Below are 14,958 nucleotides of genomic sequence, written 5' to 3' on the forward strand. Positions count from 1 at the left end.
ATGAAATAATAATACATTATGAAATGCTAGAAATCATTAGTTTTTATAGTTTCATGTTATTGCGAAAAAATAATACTTACTAATTTTTATTTTTCATGATTCTAAAAATGATTGGGTTTTATTTTATTGTACTTTTAGAGAAAAAAAAATTAGTATCTTGTTCTGGATAGCCGATTTCCAAGGCGGGTGGTAATATATCATCAGCCTTTCATCTGAGGGTCCCGGGTTCAAATAACGAACAGGCACAGCATGGTATTTTTCATACGCAACAAAATTCAATTTCCATATTCCCAGGTACAAAATTCAAAACTTCTATGGTGAATTAATTATCAGTAAAAAAGATAATTTAAAATTTCGTTTTATTTAAATATTATTTTATCTTAGCAAATTTAATTCCATTTTTTTCATAATTATCTCCGATAATTATATAAGTAGAAAATGCTGTTAAAAGTGATCAAATTTGATATTTTTAATTACATTAATCTCCAGTTACTACAAACATTTTTTTAAATGCTACAATATTTTAATGGATTGATGAAAGGGTATTTTATAATCTTATAACAAAACAATTTTTTTATGAGTGCTGATTTTCTTTTACGATAAATGTAAACAAAGGGTTCTTTTTGTACTTTTTCAAATTTGGGGCTCCAAGAAGGATTTATTTCCTTTTTTTTTGCCGAAGATCTTAGAGAAATCCAAAAGGGTATTGTTATTTAAACTCCTCCTTTCTAATTATTTTCGAAACATTTTGATTTTTCAATTAACCGTTTTTAATGAGCATAGGTACTTATGAATATGCGTAGTTATTATAATCTACCAGTCGTCTGCTCTAAAGATATTGTGTGGATACCTCTAAGGCACATACAACAAAATGTGTATCTATTACCAAATTTCTATGCCACTCACTTCCATAAAAAAAAAAAAAAAAAAACTATTTTTGGGTAACTTTATTATAAGTTGCATTGATGAGAATTTATGTCTAATTTTTGAAAAAAAATTAATATTATTTGGGTAAAAGCAACTTATACGAGGTCAAAAAATAACCTAAATATTTTAATTACGCGTCAGCGGAGATATTTAGTGGCGTGCGGTTGGCAGCATTGTGTTCCGCATAACCTCCTCTGTAACCGCATGTTCTTGGATTCTTGATATATTTAGATTTCGTGTTACTGTTACTTGAGTGCAACGAGTTTAAGTGTTAGTAGCGATTTTATTAATGTGCGAATTTTTTATGATTGTACTTTTGTCTCATTGTCGTAGCCGTAAACCCAGCTTTCGTCGTCTCCCGTTTCGTTCCTTTGCATGAATGTTTCATCGTCATCGGCTTGTTCAAGGAGTGGCCGGCAATTCTCCACTAGATGTTCTTTCTGTTGTTCGGTCATCAAAAACACGTTGCTGCAATTCGATGCATGTTCAATAATTTCAATCAAAATATCATGGCATGATCCAGTTGTGAAGTTAACTTCTTTTGCAAGTTCTATGATAGTCAATCGGCGATTTGCACGCACCAGATCGTTGATTTTCTGAACGTGTGTGTCATCAGTTGAAGTCGAAGGCCTTCCTGGTCGAGGGTCATCTTCGATTGATTGACGAGCACTTTTAAATCGTGAAAATCATTCGTAACACTGCACACGACTCAGACCATCAGCTTGTTCCACAAGCGTTTTTTAAAAGTTGAAACTTTTCTGTGAAAGTTTTCCCCAGTTTCACGCAAAGTTTTACGTTGTATTGTTGCTCCCGAAAATTGCACATTACAAAAATCGCTACTAATACTTAAACACGTTGCACTCAAACAACAATAAAACGAAAACTAAACATGATATCAACAATCCAAGAACAGGTGATTACAGATGAGATTATGCGGAACACGATGTTGCCAACCGCACGTCACTGAATATCTCTGTTGGCGCGTAATTAAAAAGTTCGGTTATTTTTTGAACAAACCCCGTACATTTGAATTTAACTTCCTCAAATCTTTTATTTATACTTAATAAAAAATTCGTTTTAAACTTCTTTCAGTTCTAGTTTTCTCAATATAGTTTATCAATAGATAAATAACAAAATTAAGGTCCTCTCTCACTGCCTTATTTACTCATTCTTTATCACAAATTTCTCCTTCCTCTGAGGGAAACTTGAAAAAACATAGTTAATGATATAATATTCTTTATAGATACAGAGGTGATTATTTCAAGAAATTTTACGAATAATAAAACAAAACTAGAAGATCTTGTAATTTTAAACTCATCGAAAAAATTATAATTCGTATTTCAGGAAATTTTAAAAAATGACATTCTTTAACTAGAATTCAAAACAAAATAAAAGATATAAGCTTGAAGATTGGGAAGAGATGGTTTTGATTTTTTATGGTTTTTGGATGGAAGAGACTGGATTTTGATTTTCTACAAAGTCTTACTGATATTTTTTTCATAATTATTAATTAACAAAAAAAAAATAGTTTATAATGGTTATTGTCTTTATAAATGTAAAAATAAACTGCATTTAACGTCGTTCATAGTTTCCTCTGAAATATCCTTGCGTAAATACGTTTTATACGGATTGGTTCAAAGATTTATCCCCTCTTTCAAAATGTATTAATCTTAAATAAAGTGTACTGATTTGCATTTATGGTTAGTTTTTTTTGTAAAATTGTTTTAATTTGGAAAGTCAAAAGTTCGTTTATTTTACTGGAAATCCATTTTATCGTATCATTTCCATCCAACCGAGTCGTCTTAGAAATGTAAATTTTGTTACTGAGGAAAATAAAAGAGAAAGAAATTTTAAACAGAAACTTTATAAGTGTAAACAATAAGTTTGAAGAACTTAAACCGGACGTGTACGAGGTCTGTAAATAAAGTAATGAGACTAATTTTTTTTAGAATTCGTAGTGGCAACCCTATAAAGTTACTAGTAAACATATGTTTATATGAACAGCTGATTTCTATTAGGTATTAATATTTTTAGTCTATTGTTGCCACGTGAGACGTAAACAAACTTTTCGTGAAACGGCTCTTGTGCGTTACAAAAATGAGTGATACTAATTATGAGCAACGTTGTGCAATCAAGTTTCGTGTTAAACTCGGTGAGAATGTTTTACTAAATAAAATACTGAATTTATTTTAAGTTCCTACTATTCTTTGGATAAGGATCTAAAACTTATATAAATACATTTTTTGATATCACCAAACATTGGCCCAGGGGGTGGAAAAAATGGAATTTCAAAGACAAAAAAAATTAGTAGGCACAGCATCGAATCGGATTAAAGTGGTCGTTAGTCCTCTAAGCATTAACTAAAACTTTTATCTGAAACAAGTTTTGATATGACCACAAGGGATGACCAAAATATTGCTGGCATTGTAAGAAACTAGGGTTTGTCGTATCCTAAACGTGTGGAACTTTTTTCACATGCAATCATTGTCGTATTGAGTAGATTTGAAGTTTTTCTTAATTTTAAGGTGGAATCTTTTTTATCCCGTACTTAGCACCGGTGAATCAACCTCCGCCTTCTGACGTGCCGAAAGGGATTTTTTTTTAATTTTACTGAATTATAATTTTTACCGATTAAGGTTCCGTAATTTGGAAACCAGAAGGTCTTATATTAATATACATTAAACTGAAAAAAGGTTGCTAATTAAACGTTTTAATTTCGTATATTTTCTAATCTCGTTTATGAACAATATTTTTAAACAATGATTTTATTGTCAAATATATAATTATAAATTTATCTAGCTTTTACATAAATTAAATACGAATAAAACGCACTAACATTAAAATTAATCTATTTGAAGGGGGGGGGGGTGTGGATGAATTATATTCAATACACAAAACAAACAGAACATTACGAAAACTGTAAAAAACATATATATATATATATTAAAAATAATAGGTTCGAAAATACGACCAAAACAGATTTGGTTCCCTTTCTGGGTAACATATTCAAAATGGTCACAGTCAAAAGTAATAAATTTCTTAAAAAATAATTATGTTTCTGTGATAAAAGATAAACCTTCCTAAAAGATAATAATAAACCTCCCTGTACTGCTTCAAAATGGTTTGTCTATAAAACTTTTCTGACAACTGAAAGAAGTAAATAATAATCATATTAAACTTTATTTTGACTGGCAGCCATTAAAATTCTATTAATAACAAAAATATATTTTAAGATATAATTATTTTAATAAAATACTTGTAAGAATATTTATTTTAAATTTGATTTAAAATGTACTTATATATTTCATTTTAATATTTATTATCAGAGTTATTACTGTAATTATGCTGTACGATAGGAAAAAAAGAGGTTTTTACTAATTATACAATTCTCATCAAAAATGCAACCTTAAAATGAAAAGTAAGATAGTATTAATACTTCATTTTTGATACAAATATTTAAAAAAAAATTCCTTTCGGCATGCCAGAAGGCAGAGATAGATTTCGGTGCTAAGTAGGGTATAAAAAAGACTCCACCTTAAAGTTAAGAAAAATTTCAAATCTATTCAATACGACATGGTTGCATGTGAAAATAAGTATCACATGTTTAGCTTACGACAAGCCCCATCTTCTTGCAATTCCAGCAATATTTTGGTCATCCCTTCCGTAAGGGTTGGTCATATCAAAAATTGTTTCAAACAAAAGTTTTAGGTAATATTTAGAGGACTAATGACCACTTTAAATCGATTCAATGCTGTGCCTATTAAGGGAGGTATAATTTTTTTTGTCTTCGAAACCCCATTTTTTCCACCCCGTGAGCCAGTGGTTGGTAATATCAAAAAACTTTACTTATATAAGTTTTAGGCTCTTATCCAAAGAATACACTTTAAACAATTTAAATATTTTGCTTAATAAGAAAGTTATAGCGATATTTTGTTTTTTTCGAAAAATCCCCCCTCACATTTCTCCATAGTCCGATTTTTCCCATTAACGAAATTGACCGAGATTTTGGGTCATTATATTTTATGTATCAAGTTGAAAGTGATTGGCGCAAAATTACGGTAGTTATCGTGTCATAAGGAAGTGAATATATATATATATATATATATATATATATATATTAACTTTTGAGCTGACGTTAGTTTTGGAGTCTGGGGGATGTGAAACGCGCAGATATGTAGAAATTTTCCGGAAGTTGAATCATGGTATCCATTACAATAGGTAGCTTTCTTGTGAAATCTACCTAAAAGGAGGAGGGTTTTTTACCACTACCGGTCAATCGGTTGGTTGTTACATCTATCATTTGATTATGATTTTCTTACAAGATTGCTTTAGTCACGACCACTATCTGCTAGCTAGATAAGAATAATGTCTCACACAATCTTCTAACATCACTAAAATACGTATACATGAACACACGTATTTACTCTTTACAAGAGTTCTATTCTTAATTAATTTACTATATTTTTTAAATTGATTTTTTAAGAAAATCTTGAAAACGTTTTCTTAATGTAGCATTTCCTTTTTCTCTTTTTTAATGTAGTTATTAATTTAATGGTATCTGAAAATTCAATTTAATTTTGACGTAATATTTTTAAATTAATTTTTGAAGCAATAACTGAAAACCTTTTTGTAATTATGTAACTTCATTAATACTCATTCTATTTATATTAAATCAATGAGAGATAAAATATCGTATGAATAAAGTTTGTATCCAAAATTAAAAAAAAAAACTACATTCTATTTGAAAATGAAGTACGTATATATAATTTCATAAATTTATTCGCTCTATATTAATTGTTCGTTTTAAAGTGAGTTTTAATTATAAAAATCCAAATTATTGAAAGTAATTGTTAATATGATTATCATAAAAATCAATAACTTTTAAGCTTGATATACTATTATATCTAACAATTATATTACTTTCTTACTATTAATTTATTACTCTAACCTATTTCCTCGTTTTAAACGTATATTTAATTCTATTCAATATTGTTTTCTAAAACAATTAACTACAAAGTTGTTTAACAGTCTACCTAGATTTGATGAAAAGTTAATTTCATTTTTAGTCGATCTAATATTAAAGAAAAATAATAATAGATGTTTATATATATTTAATAGGTATTTTTATAGATGTAATAATTTCTTAAATAACAATAACTGAAGACGCAGTTTATAGTTTTAATTAAAGTATTAATATTTTCTTTGTTCATGCAACAGTGGCAGGCAGTGTTATATTCCAAGATAATCTGATCTTCATCTTTGTTTAGATTATATAGAAATTTGATTCCAGTCGTTTCATCGATTCTCGAACAGTTACGAACTCACCTCACGTTTGTAAGACGTACAAAAGGTTGATATTTTTTTTGTTTTGTAATAAAACTGGTTGAGTTGGCTTCATGAATCATAGAAATCTATTATAATTACAGTATGATTTTCCATCTAACTATTTTTTTTTAATGAAAAAAAAAGTTGTTTAATACAGTAATCTAAATATGCTAAAGCCAAGTAACTTGCATATTAAAAAATTGTTACTCAATAAAAATAATAGTAAAAGTACTACAAAAATGCTTTTTTCTATTTATAAATACGTAATCGTTTTTATTGAACAGAAGTAACCACAAAAAAAATTACATAAGTGATATATAACTTTATAAGTTACTTAAACAACTATACACTTTGAATGATAATATTTGCTATAAATAATTACTGTACATATAACATACGAGTTTGGTTTTATAACAACAATAACCTACGCTAATAAATACCTTAACAGTATGTAATTGACCTTGTAAGAAAAACCACATAATTTCTACTGCAGTATCGTATGGAGTATATGTAAAATTCCTTAAGAACTAAATATGCATTTATTTTTTTAAAAAAAACTGTGAAATTTATTCTGTAATGTGCTAATACACTGATTAAACATCCATAGATATTACGGTAGGCTGTTAAAATAAATAACTACTGAACACCGAGTTAGATGTTTGATAAATGATAGATAAATCTATATTTAAGTATAAAAATAAGAATAATATTAATCCATTTTTTAATATTTAGATTATTTTTAAATAATTTTTATTTATTTAAATGTGTAAAAAGTATAGTTTATAGATTTGTTTCATTTTTAGTCGATCTAACATTAAAGAAAAATATTTCTTGAGTTAGATAGAAGTAAAAAGGTACTGCAATACTTTGTGTTTTTTTAAGTGTTGAATTTTTCAAAGTGAATGATTTTATTCAATTTTTTTATATATGGAGTACACATTTTTCAATGTACAAGCAAATTAAAAAAAATACTGAAAAGTATCTCTTATTTTCACGTAAGTATTTTTTCTATTATTTGAAATCTAAAAATGTTGGTAACATGATTGTGATACTTTCCTGCGCGTATTTAACCTAGCATGTGTTAAAGGATAACGATGTTACTCTTATCTCAGATTTATATCAGAAACTTGCCTGATTATATAAATTAATCAGTTCCGAAGAATTTAAGCCAACAAAATAAACTCTAAAAAACAACACAAACAAGCTTATAATAAATTATACTTCTTCGTGAATGAAGAAAATAAATTACCGCCCCCTCATGTGAATACATCACCACATCCGGATCAGTTCAATCATATCGTCCAAATTCGGTGGTGACAATGAATTTGTACTCTAAAAGTATTCAAATCTAAATTATTTAACGGAGTTCTGGATGGTAGTCCATTCTGGAAGCAACATGGTCAATGGAAGTGAAAGATCGGTAGCAGTGTATTGCGACGTGTTTTACTGGAAGGAGGAACTGGCGTTTGAATGGAGTGCCGAAGTCGATCTGTTTCAGCTAAAAAGGAGGGTTTTTTTTACCATTATGGTCAATCGGTTTGTCTATAATTGAACATTTGCCTATGCGGGAAAAACTGCGTGAAACCTTGCTGTTCAACATTACGGTGTACTGCAGCCTATGTTTCTTCGGTAGCACTGGCGTCAAAATGGGCGTCCCAAAGTGTATCACTCTTCAATCAAACTCTGTATGGTTAGGGAGCTGAAGACTTTAATCACCTTTATAGGTACAAGAAATTCACAAACGACTCGTTCAGCATACCACACAATTCTGAGGGCGAACGGCCTCGTTCAGAAACTCTCTCTCTTTCTTTAATACCTCCATTCATGAAAAGAGGAAAAACGTAAAGTTACAAGAGGAAATGTGAAGTTACAATAGTCCAACGTCAAACTACTTCATGAAGCGTGTCAGGGATGAATTTTTTAAACAAGCCCTTTCATCTTTTCTACTAAGGAGCTACTTCTGCTGGTTCTTCAGTAAAAGAATATAAGGATGTCTAGTAATGGACTTTTTATAGAGATAGTCTTATCAGGGAAATAGTTTTACCAATAGATTATTAGGGAAACTCAATTACTGCAACCAAATAAGTAAACCGATATTTGTGATATTATTGAGTTTTTCTGAACCCTAACACATCCAACGATGTAATTATGCGCCGAAATCTGCTAAATTGTACAGTAGAGAAGATTGTAGAGAAACACTCTTGTAAAGGAAGGAAATATCGTTTGACCACATAATTTTACAATTTACTGATAATTTGTAAAGCAGACAATTCCTTTCGATGAAAATTTGTAAATCAGATAATTATCGCTCTCACTTCAGCTCTTAAGAATGATTTTGGCAACAAGATTAGCCAAAATTACACCAGAAATTAAAATAGCAAGTTCTTTGAAAAGTAAAAGTATCCGAGAAAAGGATTACGAACACTTGAGTTATCAAGAAAGGTAATTTTATACATCCTTTACTTGACATATTTCAAGGAAAATCGATCTCTACCTCAACGACCGAAAAAATCAAAGGGATACAGCCAGCTGATCAACAAATGGAGGTTGATCGGAAGGACGTAATGGATCCTTTGAGGCTCACAGATAGTGCGAACCCGCCTGGCCTTCCTCAGCTCACACGTAGCGTTGGAAATCCGTCTAATCAGGTGATGACTCCTGGAGAATCATCCGAGAGTGTTATGAATTTTAAACGATGAGTGAAACCAGCTCACTCAGATTTGCAGGTAATCCTGCCGTTGATCATAGAATTTGGAAAACGAAGGGATGATTTAACTGAAAACCATGATCCTCAAATTGATTGAGATTTACTTATAATTCTATATTATTTATTTTTACAAAAACAGAAAAATTATATAAGTGAACAGAATCAGTATTTTTGTACGTGTCGGAGTATTATGTATCAATAACAGTGTGACTGTCAGGACGACTAATGACCGAAGAAATGAATGCCGTTATGTCAAAAAAAAATCTAAATAATAGAAAAAAATATAATACGATTCAACACATATATTCTAAACCAGTTTAGTACACGGTCAAATAGTGTATTTTATCTTATGTTTGTTTAATATGTCGTTTTTTCTCCTTTATTTATATTTTTACTTAAGACATACATGTAATAATTTTTTTTTACCCGCGATTTCTATTACTTTTTTTTAATAGGAGTATTAAAATCATAAGAATAATTAAATTACTTATTTCCTCATTCTAATACTATTTTTTTTTTTAATAGCTACTTTTGGTGATTAAAATATTATAAAACATAATTTATAATTGTATACCTTCGTCTTTGTACTTACAAAGAACTTGTTTATTCTTTTTTGAAGTGAATAATTAAAATAAATCCTACTATTGGCTTATTTAAGATTAAAAAAACATCAAATGAAGAGTTTTAGAAAAAATATCCACACCGAAATTTGTTTTATTGAGCGAGAAAAAACTAGAAAAAAAATGTTTGGTAAGCATAGCATAAACCTTTTGTTATTCTTAGAAATGGCCTTGTCATTTTTAGGAGTGACTTGTGATTCCTGTCAGGTCATCTGTAAACCATTATGGTATTGCACTTAAAATACGTATATTACATCAAATACATTTTCCTTCATTAAAACATTTTGTAATTATAACATTTAAAGGCATAATTGGTCATTACTGAGACGTTTGTTACCCTGTCTGTCTAAATAAGATTTTAATTAATTACTGTTTAGCAATCATAAAAAAACTAATATTTTAATGTGGAAGAACCTTGTTTTAATTTTTTGCTTTGATGAATTAATTCACCACAGAAACTTGTTCGTGGGAATGTGGAATTTTGTATTTATGACCGGGATTCGAACTCTGGATTCTCAGATGAAAGTTGAAGATACAAGTATTTTTTTATTTTACCCATTACGAACATAAATTTCATCATTCTTATCAAATTACTATTATCATTCCATCTGAATAAATAATTTATCTAAAATGAAAAAAAATATAGTAAATAAAATTTTTAAAATTATTCTCTGGTTTTTAAAATATTTTTCAACTGTTTATGTCATAATTGCAATGGTTTTTGTGTTCTGGTATCCCGTTCCTTATTCACTACTAGCGCAGTGGCATTTTATTATTACACAGAATTCCAACCATCAAAATGTTAAAAAATGGTTCCCACTACAACTTCGGAATTTATCTCTTAAAAAATTTCATCTCACTGTATTGTATTGAAGTAAACATTATTTTCAGAAAAGTAACGCTAATTCGTGCTTTGTTTAGGTGCTTTGTTTACATTACAGCCACCATATGACTGGGATAAACAATATAAAGTAACAAATAATATTTAAAAAATGCTAATTTGCAATTTAATTTCTATATTTTTGTTTTTCTTTTACATAACCTTCTTTGTTACAAACTATTGTAGTATTACATTATATTAGTTATACAACTTAATTGTTTTCATGACGTTTAATGAATATTTTGGTACTGATTTTTGTTTAGAATTAATCTTATCTAATTGCTTTCGACCAATCTTCAACATGTTGCTGAATATTTTCAATAACTTTCTTTCATTGTAAACTCAGTTATTGATTCCGATAAAATAAAAATAAAAAGATAGAATAATAATAGTTAAAATAATGAATTAAAGAGTGCATTCCGGTATTCAAGCTCGAAATCTCTCTCTTTTCAACTGTTATCATTTGTGATTGTCCCAATGAGTAACATCTTTAATATCAGTACTCAATATAAAATATAATATAAATAGTGTTGTAAAAAGCTCAGTTGTAAATGATTTTTAAATGTTCTTTTTGTATTTCACATTTTAATCTCTACAATAGCAAAAAGGATATCATTTTATTAATAACTGATGTAAGAATAGCACATATTGATAGCTATATATTAGTGTACAAACTTAGCTTAGATACGATGTTCAAATGCCAATAAGTTTTCTCACGACTAAAAACTACAACATGATATTTTCAAAATCCTTGAAAGATCTCATTGAGATGGGTTTTTGTTTTTTTGAAATTGAGAGGTACAAGGTAAGAATGAGTAAACAACCGAATTCACATCTAATAATCGTTCCTATACATTTTCTATTTAAAACCCTTCTATATATTTTGTTAATTATTTTTTAATGAAAAATGATCGCAGCTGACAATGCCGCATATTATTATACAGCCTCAAACAAGTCTGTAGGCTCAAAAAAGTAGAATTAGGCAGTTACTCTTTTTGCACGCAAGGCCAGCTGCTGAACTGTTTATATTCGATTGATCGGCAACTACCCAGCCCTAAGATAGAGCCGTAATTTAATGTTACAACAAAATACAATAGATAATAAAATCCAACAAAAACAGATTTTCTTAGATTTGAATCCGGATCCTACAGGTCATACAGTAGCTACAGTAACAACTAGCCCATCTTATTTTTATGTGAGTTTTGTTTATATCGATCAACTAAATGTTTGACTTTTTTCTTTAACAATGACTTTATCAGTTATCGTGCAAATCTTAGGCAGGTCAGGAAACGTATCCGGTGAAACATAATGGTGTATAGGTCAGTATCTAGTCATACATAGAAATAAATATTACTATAAGATGGTCAATTACATAAGTGTAGTTTGGTTGCTAACAATAATTAATCAACTAGGATGAAAATCAGCTGGTCAAAGATTTAAAGGCTAGGAATTAATTCAGTTAATGTTAATCCACAGGGTTTTTCTCTGGCTTAAAATTTGATGGAGTACGTTTTCTTTAATAATCAGCAGTCTATGTTAGTGATTCTGTTGAGGGTGCTGGCTGACTGGAAAGCTCTGTATGACAAATAGAAGTTGTTCTGGCTACACTGAATTTATTATCTTTTGTCAAAAGTTGTTTGTTGTAATATAAATTTTTTCAATTGACTTTATACTTTTTTATAACAGGTTATCAAAATATTATAGCGCCTTATAATATCTTTAAACAGAACTATAAATTGAATCCAAGGATCAATGAGGCATTTAAATTATAAAATTACATGTAATTTAATTAGAATTTGAACCTAGATCCTGCAGCTTCATTATTAAAAATGTATCATTTTTTTGGAGCTACTCTACCAGCAGGTAATTTTATTAGGTCTATATTTAAATATTTTATTTTTTAATATCTGAGTATAAGTAATTATTGAAATAAATACAATTATAACAAAAGTAGGTTTTATTAATTTATTTAAGGAGAAAGATGGTTCTGTAAATTAGATCTGATGAAAGTCAACTGATATATAACAGTGTAAAATCGTTTGATCTATAAAATTATCTATCACTAACATATTTTTGATTATATTTTATAACAAAAATTTTTCTTTTATATTTACCTCGCTGACCCACGGGTAAGGATCCCAAGTTGTACGACTCAAATGGAAACCGCATGATCCTTCAAGAGGTCTTGTGACTGTGCAAACCCTCAATGATGGCTGATAATCATCTTCACTACTAACTTTATTATCCATCATCATGCGAATCAAAATGACATTCCACACACAAAACAAATGATGGCCGTAACCAACCGCAGCTCGCGGATGCACACAGCACACTAACTGACTATAACAGTCGACATCGGCTGCTTGCATGAACCGGTTGTTAGCCGTGCAGTTCAATGTATACCACCTCTCTCGAATTTTTTCATAATATCCCCTCTCTCTGACCTCACTTCTCCTAGATTCACATAACCTCTTTGTTCACACATGCCAACATAACCATAAGGGTCTTCAACTTTACCTCTTCAGTTACATATCCCGTTAACACATACGACTAAAACTGATATGGATTATGCATAACAATAGAGTATAAAAATTTAATTTTCTAAATCATTTGCTTTGTGCCGTTAAAATGGTTCTCTTTTTTATTCTCATCAACTACACTTATTCTTTTATTACAAAAAAAAAGAAAAAAAACATTTCCTATGTATGGATCCGTGATCAAAAAGAATTTGCTGCTAGTGATTTTCATCAATCATGTTGTATAAAATAACTGGTTCAGACGTTTGAACAAATGGTAGATGTAATTTCCGACTTTTTTACTTTATATTGCTTTATTTGGTGTAAATTATTTTAAAGTGCTTTAGACTGCACAATCACGATCTAATTTGAGCAATTTCTTTTTATTTCTCAATGGTGTTCCGGTTATTTAACTTGGTAGAGTACTGACTGAGTGATTCATATTTACCGAAATATATTCTTGAAATCTATATAACGTTGTGTTTTTATTATACCGAATCAACTGATATATTTTAAAATAGTTTTATCCTTAAAAAAATTAATTCCTGTTCGTATAAAATACTCGAATTTATATTGTAATGAGTACAAGAAAATTTAATCTTAAATTTATAGAATTTAGAAGTGCACAGAATTAGAACGTTTTTAGAATGAAAATATTTTATAAACTACAAACAAATTAAATCGAATCCTGGTCAGATATGACATTTTTCATACACTACAAAATTTCCATTCTGTATTTCCACGCATAAGCTTGGGTCTTATTCGGTGAATTAATCACTACCACAAAAAAAGATTAGTTTACGAAGAAATGATTGAATCAGCTAAAAATCTATAGTTCAGTTCACAGTTTATTATTATTTTTTTTTTTTTTAGTAAAAATATTTAAAATGGTTCCTTCAATTTTTATAATGGACCAATCTGCGTTTTACTTAGATAAATCTTCTGTTTCAATATATATTTAAAAGTTTTCATTTTTTTATGACAGGAAGAGTTTTAAAGAAAGAAAAATTAATAAATATAATTTACTCAGATCTGTAACTTTTCCTTTCTGGTTTAATATACCGTAATTGATATTTTAATATTTAAATAGAACCTTATCCAAGAGAAAATTTTTTCACGGTGTAAAAACAATTCATTCCTTTCGAAACGCGGAAGTAAAAATTATTAATAATAATGATTTTTAAATATGATTATTACAAATAATTATGTATGAAATACACGCCTAAATGGTTAATTAACTTTACTATATAGACCTACTGGATCGAATTAGATATGCTAGTGTTTGCTAATATTAACTGGTTAACGTGTTCTTCAGTTTGAGTTCTTGACGTAATTAGAATATTTTTAGTGAGTATGAAAATGATTTAAGTACATGAGAGATGATTAAGGTAGAGCGATAACTATGCAAATTAAAAGCTACATACGCTTCATTCTCATAATGAAAATAAATTATCTTTTTTGTGTTCTTTTTATATCAGATTTAACTGTCATATAAATATATTGAAATTAAGACAATTAATTAATTTGTTTAATAATATTTATTTCGATTAAAACATCTGTTTAAAATTAGCTTAAAACAATTTTGTTTCTGATTTATTTGCTCTCATCCAATTTTAACCTTACAGTATTAATTTTTAAGGTTCACATAAAGAGCTTAAAATAAAGTGTTTGCTAAGAAATTAATAAAAAAAATGATAAAGAATATTTACTCTAAAGATTACACAAAAATTATTCCATCTCCTAATTGATTTTTAATAAATTATCTCAATATCCTTTAATAGAAAAAACACAAATAAATAAAAAAATTATAATTGATGAATTGCGCGTTGGTCATCTACGTGTAAGTTTTTTACATCAATAATTGTATTAGCGTGTGAATATCTTGGTGACTTTATGTTATGTTTATATATTTTTTTTTTTCTTCAAAGTTTTGGGGAAAAAATGTTTAATTCTTAATATTGGCATTATAGATTAAAGAAATAA

At 28.7% G+C, this 14,958-nt stretch overlaps 1 protein-coding gene across 1 annotated transcript in view; it reads right to left on the reverse strand.

Moving 5' to 3' along the window:
- Positions 1-12,838, reverse strand: part of LOC142325279 (uncharacterized) — an 87,326-nt gene extending 74,488 nt beyond the window's left edge. Inside the window, exon 1 of the mRNA XM_075366824.1 lies at positions 12,574-12,838. Coding sequence (XP_075222939.1) covers positions 12,574-12,828 — 255 coding nt within the window. The 5' untranslated portion in view covers positions 12,829-12,838. The remainder of the gene's footprint in view (positions 1-12,573) is intronic.
- Between the last annotated feature and the right edge of the window lie 2,120 nt (positions 12,839-14,958).

The sequence above is a fragment of the Lycorma delicatula genome, chromosome 5 (genome assembly GCF_047948215.1).
Source record: "Lycorma delicatula isolate Av1 chromosome 5, ASM4794821v1, whole genome shotgun sequence".
In the NCBI taxonomy this organism is placed as follows: Eukaryota; Metazoa; Arthropoda; class Insecta; order Hemiptera; family Fulgoridae; genus Lycorma; species Lycorma delicatula.